Here is a 17,903-nt window from a genome sequence, read left to right on the forward strand (position 1 = left end):
CAGAAAGGGCATCAGCACTTTGAACATTGAATAGTTAATTCAAAACGAGATCGCCAAGTTGGAGCTGTAGATGATTTTGCGTTAGAAAAAATAGAATTGAGATAGCCAGGTAGTATATTGTGAGCACCAATGCAGCAGAACCATGAGGAAACCTAAATTATCGAAGTAAGCATCGCCAGAAACTGCTGTCAACAAAAAGAATGCCAACAATACGATCCTTGATGCCTGTATTATCTGTTGGTCCATGGAATTCCCTGCAAGACAATGCCATGGCCCATAGACAGGATCAGAAAGGGAATCAGCACTTTGAACATTGAATAGTTAATTCGAAACGAGATCGCCAAGTTGGAGCTGTAGATGATTTTGCGTTAGAAAAAATAGAATTGAGATAGCCAGGTAGTATATTGTGAAACTGGAACCGCAAGCTTCTTTAAAAAAACGACAAGGTGCTCACCAAGTTATAACCACAAGGCATTGTCTAAAGTCCCCATCCACAAAGGAAATTGAAGGGAAAATCCTTTGCTCATGAGTTTCAGGACATCTGCATAGCTTGCAATGTTAGGAACCACTGTGAACCCAGCACCCAAAGGAGTCATGGCCAAGTAACCGCACGAGGGGTCGAAATTTTTAGCAGAAGAGCAAAACTCAGTCACCACGTAGATGAAAGAAAAGCGACTGGCTTGTACTTGTGCATACTATTGTTCTCTATTGTCTGCGAACAATTCACAAAGGTCGCCCACGTCGTCCCTCCAGACGGAGCCAATTCGACGTTGCGGCTTGACGTGCTGACGAACACGTATTCGAGAGCATGATGACTCCACCGAGGAAGAAGGCAGCTGCTCTGTGCTCCCAAGTTGGACTCGACAACCCAGAAGTTGGAAGCCAGTATAGGGTGCGATTGGTTCGCTGCGCACCCCTACGTGCGACCTCCGTGTGATTAGTTTCCTGGGTTCGTTGTTGGGCCTAGCCCGCGGCATGCAAAAGGACGCCTGAAGCTCGGCTCCCGAGGTGCGACCAGATCTTTCATTTCTCCGGAGCCAGGCTCCTGGGATACGGCTGCGAGCGCGAGGGCGAGCACACGCGGAGCGAAACTGCATGCGTGCACGCGGGAAGCTCTAGGGTTACCACCCCAATTTCACGCTATCCGTCGGCCATAAATCCTCACCGCTCCCCCCCCCCTCCACCTCACGCACTCTTCACCTTCCGCCGGCGCCCAGCAGGTGAGAGGTCCTCCGCTTCGTCTCTCCTCCTTTTTGTTTTTTGGATATGCGAAGGCTCTAATCTCCCTTCCTCTCCCCTTTTCTTTCGTTCGCAGCCTCAAGTTCTTCACGGATCTGTGCTGCAAGGCAAGTGATTTCTCCCGCTTGTGTCTCGTTTTCATCAATTTTGTAACCCTAGCATATGTCAAATCCCCTAATTCGTGACTTCATCATGTGAAATATGCAGGCCCCCACTGGATCTGAGTTTTTTGGTTGTTAGAAGGTAAAAATCTTGCTTTTCTCATTCTGGATCTCGAGTTGTGCTTCCGAGTTCTTGTATTTCAGTAGGTTGATGACTGAATCGAGGTGTTCTTTTGTGTAGGATTTCAGATTTGAGTCCCCCTCCCTCTGGAGTCTGGACGCTGCTGATCTGTTCGTTGACTGGCTTCCTGGTGCTTGTGTTGAGGTAAAATAAAAAAATCCTTACCCCTCTTCCCAACCCCTCTGTTGAGATCCTGTGGTTGCGCATATATGACTATACGATGCTCTGAACGATTATTCTATGATGTAAATGATGAATGGATTCGTATTATTCATGATTGATGGTTCATCTTATTCTGAGCATATATGTCCTTTGCCAATGATTTTTGCTATCTAATCTTAGCACACTTGTTCATGTCAATGATGCCTATCTATGTCTGTTATATTGATCTGAGCGTAGTTGTCCATGTTAATGATGTCTGTTATATTGATCCGAGCATAGTTGTCCATGTCAGTGATGTGTGTTTTCCTTGTTATTTATATAGATGGCTCTTAAAGATAAGAGATGCATGCTTATTGTTCATGCAGTTGCTCTAGTCACTGGCTCACTGCCATGTATGCATTGTTCCTGAATAGGATTAGAATGGGTCAATGCTCATGACCTCAGATTAGTTATGCCCTAATGAGTGCTATGGATGAGGAACGATAAAAGAACTTGGATAAAATTTATAACTGCAACAATGTAGAGTGTGTATACATGCTTCGCATGAGAAGAGTCTATTTCTTTCAGCTATGTAATTTGCTTAGGGATAGAACCTTGCTTAGAGACATCATACATAGCAGTGTAGAAGAACAAGTTGCAATGTTTCTTCATGTTGTTGGGCATAAGCAAAAATTTTGAGTTATACACCAAAATTGAGTAGACATTTCAAAGAGGTGTTGTATGCTATTGGTGAACTTAGGCATGATATGATTAAGCCTCTATCAAGTAAGACACCTCTTAAGATCAGAAACAGCTCAAGATGGTACCCATATTTTAAGGTAATACAGTAGTAAGCCTTAGAAACAAATGCTGCATACTTGAGTGCATATTTTGTAACAAAAATTGTTGGGTTTCATGTAGGAATGTGTTGGGGCAATAGATGGCACTCATATCTATGCTCAAGTCCCAGCCAAGATGCAATCAACATTTAGATAGTGCTTGGTTTGTGCTAAGGTAATATAAATGTAAAGAGAATGAGATTATAGTGTATTTGGTGGCGGAATGGGTGATTACCCTCTTTGTTTGGTTGCACTCTGATAACGTAATCAGATTACAGTGTGGGTGTTGTATCTGATTATGGTGGGGGAGGAGGGGTAACAAGCTTGTATAGATATTATTTAGGTAGGGATTCGATTACAGTGTGAATTGATTGCAAACCACCTCAACCAAACATATGTAATAGGATTTATTACCTTCAGTAATCAGATTACATTACATTTGAGCTAACCAAACACCACCTTAGTGGCAGGAAACACTACACTACTCAAAATGTGCTAGCTACAGTGGACTTTGATTTGAAATTAACATATGTCTTGGCTGGCTGGGAGGGATCTGCACATGATGCCACTATTCTAGCTGATGCACTAGAGAGGGAGGATGGGTTAAGGGTTCCACAAGGTAATGAACTAAATTAGTTACATAAATTAAATCACAAACTAAAATATAGTAAGACTAATACATGTTTATACTTTTTCTAGGGAAATTGTATCTAGTAGATGCTGGATATGCTTGTCGTCCTGGATTCCTTTCTCCTTACTGAGGCACTAGATATCATCTTAATGAGTTTGGTGGTAGAAACTATCCAATCAATTCAAGATAGTTGTTCAATTTGAGGCATTCAAGTCTACGTGTAACAGTTGAGAGGGCTTTTGGGGCTTTAAAAAATTGATCCGCATTATTGACAACAAACATTTTCATCCATTCTTGACACAAGTCAAGTTGGTCCTTGCATGTTGCATTTTACACAATTGGACACTTGGGTGTGGTACTGATGAGGTTATTCCTCTTGAGTCCACTTGGGAGCCTAATACTGGTCATGGGCATGGGGTTCCTATGGATGACAATGTAGCATGGAATACTGTTAGAGATGAATGGGCTGATCAAAAGTGGGCAAATAGGGGTAATGCTCATATCTAGATGCATGTAGTAGATTATTACACTTTGTATTCTGGATAATGTATGCTCCTAAGCTTATGCATTGGACAAGTTTGTATGTTGTTTGTTTAATCCATTTACTTTGAACTGAGGCATTGGATAACTGTGCAATGATGATTTATTTATTCTGTTTGATTTGAATTGAGACATTGGTCAAGTGTGCAATGATGATTTATTCATTCTGTTTCATTTGAACTTGAGGCATTGGACATGTGTGCAATGATGATTTATTCATTCTTACCTGAGGCATTGGACATTATGCCATGATGATTTGTTGTGTTTACTTAGCTGAGGTATCGGGCATTATGCAATGATGACTTGTTGTGTTTACTTAGCTGAGGCAATGGGCATTATGCAATGATGTTTTATTGTTCTGTTTACTCTTTGCTGAGGCAATGGGCAATATGCAATGATGATTTGTTGTTCCATATTTACTTCCTTCCTTCATTTCCTCCTCACATCTAAGTTGGGTGGAACCATATGCATTAGGAGATGGCACAAGAGAATGGTCACTTTGACTTGGTTGAGGAGCTTGAGGCTGCTACCCAAGCTGCTATCCAGCCTGCTGCTGTCCAGGCTGCCGATGGTGCTGGTGGCTAGGCTGCTGCTGCTATTGGCCAGGCTGCTGGTGGTCAAGATGGTGGCCAGGTTAGTGGTGTTGCTGGGCAGCAGCCGAGGCCTGCAATGAGATGGACCAATGTCATGTCTGCATTTGTGTTTCGCCACTTCTACCAGCTGATCTCCACTGGTGTGAGAACTGACAAAGGGTTTAAGGAAGTGCACTTGAACCAAGTTGTCAAGGTTGTGCATGAGTTCTCAAGCAATGAGGTGACTGGCACCCAGGTGTACAACCATTTGCGCAAGTGGAGGCAGAGGTGGATCAAGGTGGTAAAGCTTAGAGAATTTAGTGGTGCTTTGTGGGATGAGGACAACTTCATGATCACTTTGGAGAATGAGCACTACAACGGACATATCAAGGTGTGTATCCTTTCATGATCACTTATATTGGTTCCATAAATTCACTATGATAACATATGTTAACCTTTCCTTTATTGGATTTCAGGCATACCCAAAGGATGCTGATCTGTTGAACAAGCCAATAGAGAACTACCAGCAGATGCAGATCATATTTGGGAATGGACTGGCTACAGGGAAGTTTGCCATGGGCTCTAGTGAACCTTTGGGCTCTCCTTCTGACTTTGCTGATTCTGAGTCAGAAGCCATGAAGTGATGATGTGACAAAGGTGCTTGGAGAGGCACCCAAGAGTCAGGATACTCCTACTGCAGGGTCTGATACAAGCTGGCTAATCGTACGCAGCAGGAGCAAGGGAACTCCCCTGGTTCAGGAAGGCACATGAGTCCGAACGCTATTATGAATGTGCGACCGACACTACACTACGTAGGTACCTGTGCATGCAGGTGAGGCGTCGGTCGGTCCTAGAAACGGCGGCAGCTAGCGAGGAGTTAACGACCGGACGTGCTGCAACCTAGGGATCACCAGGCAGCTCTTTCGCTCTATAGGGATATCGGGGGGGCACAGCACAATTCTTCTCGGAGGAGGGTTGGTTTGCCCAGGTGACTGATCCTGCCATAATATACTCCCGCAAGAGGAAGAGGTCCATGCTTAGTGAGAGGGATATTTTGGTCATGACTGGGATGACAGATGCATCAACAATATTGCAAATGCCATTCTACATACCAAGGTTGATGATGTCCACCCTGATCTCTATGATGCTCTCATGTTCATGCCTGGATTCACTGATGAAGCACTGATGGCTGCCTACGAGCACCTGCTTCGTAACAAGGCTTATGGTACTGCATTTGTGAAGATGAATGGTTATCACCGTGTGCTGTGGCTGAGGACCTTCTTGGCCAAGCACTACTACGCGCAGTGAGCCACTAACCCTGTTGATCAGGCAGTAGGCTTCTTTTGTGCAGCGACCATTCTTTAGTGTAGCTATCCTGATAATCAGATGGTGGCTTTTTTTATGCTGTGAGCCTCCTGATCTCCCGACCAGTTAATCTGTTGAACCATATTTTGTGCATCTAACCTCCTCTCTTTTACTAACTGTACCTTATAGGTGGTAATTGACTCTAGCTGCCAGTACTGTCCATCTTAGACTAATTGGATTTCTAACTCAACTACGAGTAACCTGAGGCCATGATATTCTGGTGATGTGGTTGTTCTGAGCATATGCCTATTGCTAATGATGCCAGCTAAAAAATAGTATGCTACTATGCTCTCGTATAAACCATTTCTAGGGAATACAGTACATACTCGCACACTGAATACAAACCATCACCAGGGCTTATGCCAAACTATGACCTTAGTAATTAATCATATACATTTAGATGTTGCCTGAAAAATTGCTAAAATTTGTAGTTCATTGCAATCCACAATCTTCCTAAAGGAAAACAGAATGTTCTCGCATAAACGTTTGTAACAAATACTGAATACAATCATTACATGAGCTCACAAAAAGCTAGAACCTTAGTAATTCACCTCAGACATTTTAAGCATCTATCTCACTCTTCATCATCCTCAATTGCATTCAGTTCCGACGGAAAATAAGAATCCACCATAGAACCATCCTCATAATCACAGAAGAACGGCCTTGGGGGCATTTGAAGGCCATCGACGCCAGCTTCAAGCATCTCTATGACATCACTCATTGTTGGCCGATCATGAGACCTCATCTGGATGCACCAGAGCCCAACAATGCATAACTTCTTCTCCAACTCATGCATACTAACAACATCAGTGATTTCACCCACTTCATGTTGTCTCAGACGGCTATACACCCATGATGGGTAGTATGCCTGACTTGACGTTGCTGCATGTGGGTTGGTGTTCCTGTGCCCTCCAGCCATCTCCAACAGCAGCATCCCGAAGCTGTACACATCCGACTTGCTGGATATGATGCCAAAGCTGCGGGACACCATTTCTGGAGCTATATATCCGATCGTTCCCCTCATAGCGCTCGTTGGCACAAAACTATTGTCCCTTGGGAATATTTTGGCTAGCCCAAAATCAGCAACTTTGGGAACAAAGTTGTTATCAAGAAGGATGTTGTGCGGCTTGATATCAAAATGTAAAATCTGCATGTCACACCCCTGATGTAAGTAGTTAATCCCCCTGGCAATGCCTAAAGCAATCTCATCGAGCTTGTCCCAAGAAAACCTCTTCTCCGATGAAAAGATGTACTTGTCAAGAGAACCATTGGGCATGTACTCGTAGAGGAGTGCCCTCCTCATTTCCTCTGAGCAGAACCCCACGAGACGCACCACATTGACATGGTGGATCCTGCCAATGGTGGCTACCTCACTGATAAACTCTTCTCCGTTGCAGTTGGAGTTTCCGAGCATCTTGACGGCAATGTGTACATTTCCTGGGAGTAGGACACCCTTGTACACGGAGCCGTATCCTCCTTGGCCGAGCTTCTCTCTGAAATGACTTGTGATTGCAACGATATCTGTGTAGGCATATCTCAATGGACCATTGAGGATTTGTTGCATCCGCAGAAACTTCTCGACTACATCCATTGTTATTCTTGTTTTCCAATATATGTGGGCAAGGAAGGTAAACATTGCAAGCGGCGCCAAAACAAACCTGCAAATCACTGCATAAAAATAGGTTTATATACATTGGATAGTGCTTTAGAAAGGATCTATTGAATATTACTACAATACAATGGTGTATGTAGAGTTCTGAGGTACCAATAATAAACTTCAGGCACCACATCGCAAAAGGAAACGCTATTTCTGGGTCAATGAGCACCACTGCAGCAGCACTGTGAGGAAACCAAAATTGTTCGATTATGCAATACCAGAATCTGGCGTCAACAACAAGAATGCCAACAATACGATTCTTGATGCCTGTATTATCTGATGGTTCACGGAATTCGCTGCAAGAAAATGCCATGGCACATAAACAAGATTAGAAAGGGAACCAGCACTTTGGGCGTTGAATATTTAATTCAAAACGAGACCACCAAGTTGGAGCTGTAGGTGATTTTGCGTTAAGAAAAAATAGAATTGAGATAGCCAGGTAGTATATGGTGAAACTGGAACCACAAGCTTCTTAAAAAAACAACCAACAAGGTGCTCACCTAGTTTCTTCCGCAAGGCACTGTCTAAAGTCCCCATCCATGTAAGGAAATCGAACGGCAAATCCTTTGCTAATGAGTTTCACGATATCTGCATAGCTTGCATTGTTGGGAACTACCGTCAACGCAGCACCCCCCAAAGGACCAGCACCCCCCAAAGGAGTCATGGCCAGGTAACCGCACGAGAGCTCAAAATTTTCGGCGGAAGAAGAGGAAGACCCAATCATCACGTAGATGAAAGAAGAGTTGGTGCTCAGGCAAGCGACTGGCTTGTACATACCATTGTTCTCTATTGGCTGGGAACAATTCACAAAGGTCGCCCATGTCGTCCATATAGACGGAGCCAGTTCGACACTGCGGCGTGACCTGTATTCGAGAGCATGGCGACTCCACCGAGGAAGAAGGCAGCTGCTCTGAGCTCCCAAGTTGGACTCGACAACCCAGAAGTTGGAACCAGTATAGTTGATGCTAACCACGTTGTAGGTTCCTCTGCCAATGCGAATTGTAGCCTCGTCATCAGTGCAGACTAGCTCGTAGGATTGAACGCCACAATCAGGTGGATCACCTTGCCGACGGAAAGGAGAAGATACGTCCCTAAGATGTCCACAAGAGAATGGAGGACAGTCATGTACATGATGCCGTCCCTCTGCGTCTGCAACAAGAACAGCAAGCAATGCAAAAAATACAGCTAAGGCTTGCAGAGCAGCAGGATGAAATGCGCCAGAAATCGCCATTGCAGGGCTGCAGGAGGATGAAATGCGAGAGATGGATAAATGATAAGCGAGTAGATTCAATCACAAGACTAGTTGCTTTTGGCATAAAACCGAAGTGCTACTTGGCTGTTCATGATTGTGATGGTGTTGACTTGGTACAAGAGTTAGATATTTGATGGGATACGGCGAAGGCTTGAAAGGCAGCTGGAGGATGATGCAGCAGACATGGTCATTGCAGGGCAGCAGGAGGAAGAAATAATGCAGCATACGGATAAATGATTAGTGAGCAGATGCAATCATTAGACGGTATCTTTGGTGTGCGTATTTAACTTAGAAAATTCAGTACCATCGGATATTCCGATGGACCATCGGAGCAATTGTTACAACTTAAAAATCAATTTGAGTTGCAGCAAGCACTGGATGATCCGACAGATGGTTTTTTATAGCGTCGGAGCAATTCTAAGAGAAGGCAGAAAAAGACCTATAGCACCAGATGATCCGACGGTCAGGAGTTGGAGGCGTCGGACGAAGCATATTTACTTTACGAAGTTCCAGAGAGGTTTCGGGCGAAACTCCTTCAGCACCGTATGTTTTGACGGTGCATCGGATGAAGCGTCGGATGAAGCATCGGATGAATTTTGGATGTGTCAGTGAAGAACTTGGGCGCAGGGAGGCCAACGACTAGTTGCACCGGATGTTCCGATGCATGCCAAAAGAAACAATCGGAACATCCGATGGTATACTTTATCTAGCCATTAGAGCAACGGCTCTTTGATGCCTTGGGGTATTTGTACCCTCTCCACTGGCCCATTTGAAGTTGCTGGAGTGTGCAGGAGTCCATTGAAGATCAAGACCCACCAAGAACATATCCAAGCCACTAAAGGTGCATAAGTGATTTGCCAAAACCTTAGCACAAGCTTAGGAGAGTGAATAGTGCTAGGATAGGCCTAGAGAAAAGTAAGTGTAAGGTGTGCCTACTTTGTGAACGGTTCTAAGAGTAAACCATAGTTGTACTTGGTGTACTGGCGTCTTGGGGCTTTGGTGGCTCGCCAGCAAGTCTTCGACCCTCCGGCTTGGTGTGGAGTGGCGTCGACGACCGTGTGCGGGGGACGTGGAGACCCCCTTCCTTCGTGGAGAAGCTCCTTAGTGGAGAAGACATCAAGGTGACCGAGGAACTAGGCGTGAGCCTTATTGGCCAAGCCTTTGTGAAGTCAAGGGGTGTCTCGGAAGAGACTTGGTAACCGGGAAGCAATACTCTTATGCGAGTGTTTCAATAACGTGGACTGGTGGTGGCTTAGTGCCTATCGATACCATGGGATAAATCATCGTGTCAAGAGTTTGCTTCCCCTCATCCCCTTCTTTTACATTTCCGCATTACATTCTTGCAACTTGTGTGCCTTTACATTCTTAGTGTAGTATTTTGCTAGGATTGGCTCTAGGTTGCAAAACTTGTTTTGGATGAAAGTTTCACACTAGATCAATCATAGTTGCACATATTGATAGCATGATCTAGTTTAAGTTTGATGTGAAAGTAGTGGAAGCTATAGGTTAAGGTTTTAAGTTGCCTAATTCACCCCTCCTTTTTAGGCTACGAGCACCGATTCTTTATAGACCGGTGTTTTCCTTAGACGCTAAATGCTAGACGGTTGGCCACCCTCCGTCCAGCTCGTTAAAAAATCCACCGAGTCACGTCGAGCCGAGCTACGAACGAAGCGAGCCTTATAACGGCCTCTTTGGATGGATTAAAACTAAAATTTAGTCCTGACTAGCTACCTAAAATTAGCCTATTATGTTTTGAACTGGATTTTTTTAGCATATTTATTGATAAAATCCATTCTACCCCTTGGTGCGGGAGAAGGATGGATAGGTTTTTGGTGGGAGTGTACTTTTGGTCTTATGTCATTTCTGTCTAATATTTAGTTGGATTTGAAATACTAATGAACTAAAATTTAGTTGGGGGTTACATAATTTTTAGTCCATTTTTGCCTCCTGTTTAGACATCAAGAGTTATTTTTTAGCTGACTAAAGTAAGTTTGACCCCTGGATCCAAACAAAGTCTAAATCACATCACTATTGCATGCCTGAATTAATCCAAAATCAATATTTGATACGTATTTGAGCATTTTTTTTCTAAAATATTTGTACATCAAATGCAATTTTCTCCCATTTTAGTAACAAACATACGACTTTCCTCAAAAGATATTCCAAGTATATAGCTTCTACGAGTTGTTTACTGCCAACGAAGGGTGTATTATAACAAATTAACAATATATACACACTGCAATCATTTGAGATTGAGCAAGGTAGAAGTTCCCACCGGTAATTACTCTTACCGCTCACTCAGCAATGGAACATAGCAATATAAAAGAACCACATCACTTTCCTCGGTATAACTATCAAGCAATGATGCCGTACTGCTTACGGCCAATGAGGGATGGATTATAACCATACACACACACACTGCAACCGCTGAAACACGGCAGAAGCTCCCCACAATAGCTGTAAATACTCATCACCAGTCACTCATCTATCACAAGCCTTATCAGAATTCAAAGCTCTCATATAGTGCTTTCCCAACTTAAAATAGAAGTACCATGTAGCTAGACTTGTACAAGTCAGTCAAGAAGGCATCTGCCAAATAACTGATAAGAATAGTTTGGTGTCATGTGGCCAAAAAAAAATATACCACTCGCTTCCTGAAACCACGTTACTATCCAAACAATAGAACACGGCAGTTGTTCCATTGGCAGCAGGAATTGCAGCACGCAGCTAACATGACAAGCACGGCATCAGTCCTCCCAAGAGGTTAAAGCAAACAGGTGCTCTTTCTGAACCACTTGCAAACCTTCTCTTCGTCCACCACCATCTCCACGTACATTCCATGGATTTGCATAAATTTCTTCTCGCAGCGCTGCTGCTTTCGCTTCTAAACTATGCATCCTATGCTGCCAAATCATGGGAAGAAGAATACTTCCTCAAAACTTGTTCATCACATCGATGCAGCAAACACCATGGGCCAGAGATCCGGTTCCCATTTAGGCTTTCAACCGACCCTCCATCTTGCGGCGCACCTGGGATGCAGCTGTCATGCTCTGGGCATGACACAATCCTTGATCACCAAGTTCTTGGCCCCTGCAAAGTGACCGCAATATATTACAGGCATCTTGTCATGAATGTCATCCCACTGGTGGACTCATCATCGCAGTGCCCACTTCACAAGTTCATTTCAACAAATAAATGGACTGATATGTACAAACCTGTTCAGTTGGATCGTTTCCTTGATTGTGTACTAGTAGGTTGCTCAGTCGATTCTGTAGCAACAAATCAAGACGATATTGTTGGTCCAAGCTCTTGCCTAAGCCTCAGTAACAACACAAGCCAGTTCTGGTATCTTGTGCGACCTTGGACAGATATGTCTACTCTTCCCATGGGGTGTGAAGTGGTTGCAAAGTCCATCCCAATACCCTACACTTACGATAAAAATGGTCCAGAGTTTGCGACATTCTTCGGCAAGATACTCTTCAAAGATAGAGCAAAAGAAGCAATCAACTTGGGTGAAACAGCATTCAATTGGAGCCTCAACGGCATTACCAGCATTTGTCAAAGGTGTGAACAGGAAGGGCGACATTGTGGATTCAGTCCAAACCGCGGAAAAGCATTCTGCCAGCAGCACGGTATTCTTCCCCAACCCAGATCCCATACTGTCGTGGTGTTCCCTTTTTAAGTTGTAGCAAACTGCATGTTCATTTGACATTTATTAGCCTTAAAATCCTCCAAGTTATCTGATGCCAACACTTCCCATAAGAGTTCCACCAATGGCTGAAGAGTTTTACAAAATTGTACTGCAAGCCTTACGTTTCTGCACACTTGCACTTGCACAGTAAGATCATGTTGCTGGAATGCTCTGCTTTTCTATCTTATGTTGTAAGGAAACTCTGCCTTATGTTAACATACAGTATACAGATTTTTGAATACAGGTAAATTGTTTACCGAAATTCAACTGCAAGTAAGTCCAATATTTTTCTTCTGGGTCACTGCCTTGTGTTCTGTTGTAGATCTTTGTGGTAGCTTACAGTCAATGTAGAGTCCGTAGAGACACCTGTTGGGATACGAGGTAGGCTACGCTAGCGCAAATCAAAATTTTCTACCGCGTATAACCAGGAAGAACTGCCGTATAAGGATCACGGGATTACCACTCGACGCACTACTGGTGCGGAAGATGTAGATATGCGTCGGTGCAGTGAAGACGATCACGTAGTCGTACGTAGTCGATCAACGTAGTCGTACGTAGTCGATCACGTCCAGCAGCTCCTCAGCAGCTCGTCCACGTGCACAGCAAGATCGCCTCCGGTGCCGCGGCTCGTCGTCGGCTCGTTGTCGGCTCGTCGTGGCTCGTCGGCGGCTCGTCGATGGCTCGTCCAAGTGCTGCAGGCGCAACACCTCCAAGGTATCCACACGTGCAGGGAGGAAGCGTCGCAAGCCGGATTGCTAGATCCGCGAGTTGCAACAGGCGAGGGCGTGGGAGGCGCGGCAGAAGTGTTTCGCCAAAAAGGTGTAAACCCTAGGGCGCCCCCACCCCTCTATTTATAGAGGTTCCTGATGGGCCTCTGGATCCGAGGCCCATTAGTACTCCTAAACCTAATCCAACTCGGATCAGATCCGAATTGGGCTTCCAGCCCCTTAAGTGTGTGACCCTATGGGTTCGGATACGTATAGACATGGCCCGAGTACTCCTACTCGGCCCAATAGTCGGTAGCGGCCTCTAGCAAGATGTGCCAACTCCTATACGCACACGAAGATCATATCAGACGAACCATCACAACATAGTATACATGCTATTCCCTTTGCCTCACGATATTTGGTCTAGCTTCAAGCCGACCGCTCTTTCTCGATCCTGTGATTCGGAGTCCCTTTGTAGGTTAACTCTTAACCGTACGTAGCATGGCCATGCATTTTCGGATCCGATCACTCGAGGGGCCCAGAGATATCACTCTCAATCAGAGAGGGGCAAATCCCATCTTGACTGACCATGTCTCATAGTATGCTTCTTGACAAACCCGAAAGCTACCTTTATAACTACCCTGTTACGGCGTAGCGTTTGATAGCCCCTAAGTAGGTCGATCCACATCTAGAATACATGCGACAGTCTCAGGTCTAAGGACAAAGCGTATATGTTGTTTTAAAGAGAGACTACTTCTCATGTTGGGTCAGTCCTAACACATGTCTCCACATGTGTCCACATTATTAGTTCAACATCTCCATGTCCATGACTTGTGAAACATAGTCATCAACTAATACATGTGCTAGTCTAATATTCATGTGTGTCCTCACATGAACTCCGACTAGGGACAACTTTAGAATAACCATACAAGTAAAGAGTTTCACATACAATTCACATAATTGCAAATCAATTCAAGCAGCCTTTAATGGATATTCAATGAACACAATATACAAATCATGGATACAAATGGAATATCATCATCTCTATGATTGCCTCTAGGGCATACCTCCAACAGTCTCCCAATGGCTACTTTCTGGAAGCACAACAAGGCTGTATAGTCATCCAAGGCAACAGATGTTAATGTTTTATTATAACGCTGATGTTGGTGAAACATGTATAGAGAAATAAGACACAATTGTATAATTGCAGTGCAATCATCAGTAAATTGGTTGGTGATTTGATTACAAAAGTTTGTGTCTGATGGAGTAATAGTACTTATACAGTATACCTACATGTGCAAGTGAAAAAAATCAAAATTGGTAAAAAAAAAATAATGTTATTATTATGTAAAACACTTCTAGAATATACATCTTTTACTAATATACTATTATTATAAAAAGGAATTTTATCAAAATCTTGCAATAGACACTGCAAAATGTTAAGAACCTCGTCCAGTGAGAGCTGCAAGAGTGCACTGTTGTTGCATGCAGCATTTTAAAAGTTTTAATTTTTCCTGTAAAAGCAAACCATGGGAAGACTAACTTTCGATCTTCATACCTGCAGGTTCGCATGTCAAACTCATTGCAGGTACGCCGCCATTGAAAATTTTACCATTATGATTAAATCTTTTGTTGCTACAACCCAAATTTTATGTTACCATGTTCCCATAATAACCACTATATTATTTTCGAAACAAGTAATTTGGTCGCGGGACACATCTATTCCTTCTCGTTTTGCAGATAGCTCATTTGTTTTCTTTTAATTCAGCTACAACATCAGTAGCCACCTTCATTGTTCTAGTGGCCACTGCACTCTATCGTTCACTGAAGAAAAGATATAATGAAGCAATACATTTGAAAGTTGAAATGTTTCTCAAGACATATGGCACATCGAAACCCACAAGGTACACTTTCTCCGAAGTTAAGAAGATGGCAAGACGGTTCAAGGAAAAAGTAGGCCAGGGTGGCTTTGGAAGTGTTTACAAAGGACACCTACCAAATGATGTACCAGTAGCGGTCAAGATGCTAGAGAACTCTACAGGAGACGGAGAAGATTTCATCAATGAAGTATCAACCATTGGACAAATCCACCATGCAAACATTGTTCGCCTCCTGGGATTTTGCTCTGAAGGAACAAGGCGTGCGCTTATTTACGAATTCATGACTAACGAGTCATTGGAGAAATATATATTCTTGCATGCTTCAAATACTTCCCAAGATCTCCTAGTACCTCACAAAATGCTAGAGATTGCTACAGGCATTGCTAGAGGAATGGAGTACCTACATCAAGGATGCAACCAGCGCATCCTCCACTTTGACATCAAACCTCACAATATCTTGCTAGACTACAACTTCAATCCCAAAATTTCAGATTTTGGCCTTGCTAAGCTGTGTGCACGGGACCAAAGCATTGTTACCTTGACAGCAGCAAGAGGAACAATGGGCTATATTGCACCGGAGCTATATTCTCGGAACTTCGGTGGGATATCATACAAGTCAGATGTTTACAGTTTCGGCATGCTGGTGTTAGAGATGGTTAGTGGAAGGAGGAACTCCGACCCAGGTATTGAGAACCAAACCGAGGTTTACCTCCCACAGTGGATCTACGAGAGAGTAATAGCTGGGCAGGACCTGGTACTTAATAGGGAAGTCACAGAAGAGGAGAAAAAAAAGGTGAAGCAGCTGGCCATTGTGGCACTCTGGTGCATTCAGTGGAACCCCAAAAACCGGCCATCAATGACAAAAGTTGTTAACATGCTGACAGGAAGGTTGCAGAATCTACAGATACCACCTAAGCCGTATGTCTAGTATGCAAGGCATCCTATGCCATAAAACATGGAGGATATACTGCCATAATTTAGCAAGGATGATCGAGTGTTATGCTTGCTTTCATCGTGTGAGCATGGTAATGCTTAGCAGTAGCATACAGTGTATGGATCATTCCTCATTATTAGAGGTATTAAGTAAGACTTTTCCTGTATTTATCATGTAATAAATTAGAAAAGTATCGCACGGATGTGATTTACCTTTTCATGGTTCAGTTGTCGTGATTACCTAGAAAAGCTGGCTGTTCTTATGATTTACCTCCACTCTTAGATCTTGTGTACTACTCTACTACTACAAGTCTCTGCATACCTGGGTAAGGTTTTCTACTTTTCCAATTCACGGATCAGGATTTGGTCGAAGTGTCACTAGGGTATCATCATGCAGAGCAATGGAACATTTAATAAAGCTTAATAAGGTTGTTCTACTTGTCTTTACTCTTTACCATGGGCAAGAATTTGGTCGAAATATCACGACATTATCATCACGCAGGGCAAGGAAGTTGTGCTCATTCCCCACTCCGCCGATGCCACAAATTCCACTATGCTTATGCCCCAGGTATATAAGCACAGTTGTCATGAGATCTAGAACTGCAAGAGCAAAAGACGAGAGGGTTACCTCTGTCGGTACCGAGTAGGAGGCGGATCTGGAGAGCAACATCACTTGCCGCAGGTGTACCTCACCGGAGCGGAGGGTGGCGGCGGGGACGGGTCACGGGTGGCCCCGTTCCATCATTTGGATCCGAACATGCGGTGGTGCGCACACTAGGGACGACGAGTAATCGGCCGCCAAGCTTCAGCACGGGCGCAGTTCAGCACTCGCGCACCGCAGCGCGGTGCTGGGTGGTTGGGTTGCGATTGCGAGCGCTCGGGTTGTGTGCTCCGGCGATGAGACGAGGTGATGCCATCCCCATGGCCCATTGGCCCGGTTCGGCCCATGCAGAAATGCATTCTGAGTTCAGCTGTTCAGAGTTCGAATGTGAAGACCTGAAACATCTCGACCATTTTTTAAAGTTCCATCTTCCACATTTATGCTGCACTTCCTACTTCAGTTTCTCAATTCACTCCACCTCAGATTGCAACTGTGATGAAGGTTTTCTTCAGGTTTGAAGCACATAACTTCTCTGAAATCAGGAACAGCTTCCTATAACACGCTCGAGAGCTCTAGAATCTGTCCAAACACTAATTCGTTTACAATCCTATGACATGCAATCTCTTAGCTGCCATCATATCAATCACTGCCGGTCTTCCAAAAAAATTATATCAAACAATGGAACTAGCATTACTAACATAACAAATTAAAGCGAGAGCCTGTCTAGTTACATACAGACATGGATGAATGCACCAGTGAACAAACGAGCAGGGGCAAGGAACGAACCGTTTAAACGCAGTACAAGGATAGATTAAATCAGTGTCTGGAAGACTGTCACCATAAATACACTGTGATTAGTTTTTTTAGTACAAATGGACCCCAATGAATTATTCCGGATTCTGAACCTAAGCCTTAACACAACAATTAGTCTGGTTTAAGAACTTTCTTCGTTCATTTCAGGTGTATGCCGTTCAGTTCAGATCACACGCCAACGCCATGTCCTGCACCAAATGAGCAAGTTAAGAAATCAGGACGTTGCTGCATGCGTCGTCTGACCAGGATGTGATACTAATACAACATGCAAATTATTTTAGCAATCGCTTCCAGAAACGAACTTCTTTTGGCAATCCTTGAGCTACTGTTATTGAGGAGCATAAATCCTTCAGCTCCTGTTAATGAGTACCAAATTCATCTCACTGATGATTGCCTCGAGTGTTCATGTCTCCATGATTCTTCTGAACAATGGCAGAACATTAGCAGTTATCAGCAGTTCAGCACCCACTCGTTTCAGTGTAGCCTGCCTAACCTTAAATTCAGAGCCACGGCGTTGTGTGTATTATTAGCAATTTAGCATAAAGCAACATCTAGCTACAATTCTTTGCATGAGTTAATACAGCACTTGCGTTCCATGTCATACTAAAGGAAAAAATAGTATGCTACTATGCTCTCACATAAACCATTTCTAGGGAATACTGTACATACTCGCACACTGAATACAAACCATCACCAGAGCTTATCCCAAACTATGACCTTAGTAATTAATCATATACATTTAGATGTTTCCTGAAAAATT

The 17,903-nt window shown here is 43.7% G+C and overlaps 2 protein-coding genes across 2 annotated transcripts; one reads left to right on the plus strand and one right to left on the minus strand.

Moving 5' to 3' along the window:
• Nucleotides 1-6,024: 6,024 nt before the first annotated feature.
• Nucleotides 6,025-8,760, minus strand: LOC117857267 (rust resistance kinase Lr10). Its single transcript, XM_034739852.2, has 3 exons — nucleotides 7,767-8,760; nucleotides 7,375-7,562; nucleotides 6,025-7,277 (listed from the first exon to the last, which is right to left on the minus strand). The coding sequence occupies exons 1-3, from the start codon at nucleotides 8,495-8,497 to the stop codon at nucleotides 6,184-6,186; spliced, it is 2,013 nt and encodes a 670-aa protein (XP_034595743.1). The 5' UTR covers nucleotides 8,498-8,760; the 3' UTR covers nucleotides 6,025-6,183.
• A 2,269-nt stretch (nucleotides 8,761-11,029) lies between these two features.
• On the plus strand, nucleotides 11,030-15,949 carry LOC117857268 (rust resistance kinase Lr10). Its single transcript, XM_034739853.2, has 3 exons — nucleotides 11,030-12,150; nucleotides 14,481-14,504; nucleotides 14,685-15,949. Exons 1-3 carry the CDS (start codon nucleotides 11,358-11,360, stop codon nucleotides 15,722-15,724), a joined length of 1,857 nt encoding a protein of 618 aa, XP_034595744.1. The 5' UTR covers nucleotides 11,030-11,357; the 3' UTR covers nucleotides 15,725-15,949.
• Nucleotides 15,950-17,903: the final 1,954 nt, after the last annotated feature.

The sequence above is a fragment of the Setaria viridis genome, chromosome 5 (genome assembly GCF_005286985.2).
Source record: "Setaria viridis chromosome 5, Setaria_viridis_v4.0, whole genome shotgun sequence".
NCBI lineage: Eukaryota > Viridiplantae > Streptophyta > Magnoliopsida > Poales > Poaceae > Setaria > Setaria viridis.

What these genes read in the sequence shown, in the direction of transcription:
- LOC117857267 (XM_034739852.2), bottom strand. Translation starts at nt 8,497, where the DNA reads ATGGCGATTTCTGGCGCATTTCATCCTGCTGCTCTGCAAGCCTTAGCT. An exon ending in TGCCTTGCGGAAGAAACTAG is followed by an intron (nt 7,563 to 7,766) that starts GTGAGCACCTTG and finishes ATTTTCTTGCAG; the next exon opens with CGAATTCCGTGAACCATCAG. An exon ending in GTGCCTGAAGTTTATTATTG is followed by an intron (nt 7,278 to 7,374) that starts GTACCTCAGAAC and finishes ATTTTTATGCAG; the next exon opens with TGATTTGCAGGTTTGTTTTG.
- LOC117857268 (XM_034739853.2), top strand. Translation starts at nt 11,358, where the DNA reads ATGGATTTGCATAAATTTCTTCTCGCAGCGCTGCTGCTTTCGCTTCTA. An exon ending in AGCATTCTGCCAGCAGCACG is followed by an intron (nt 12,151 to 14,480) that starts GTATTCTTCCCC and finishes TCATACCTGCAG; the next exon opens with GTTCGCATGTCAAACTCATT. An exon ending in GCATGTCAAACTCATTGCAG is followed by an intron (nt 14,505 to 14,684) that starts GTACGCCGCCAT and finishes CTTTTAATTCAG; the next exon opens with CTACAACATCAGTAGCCACC.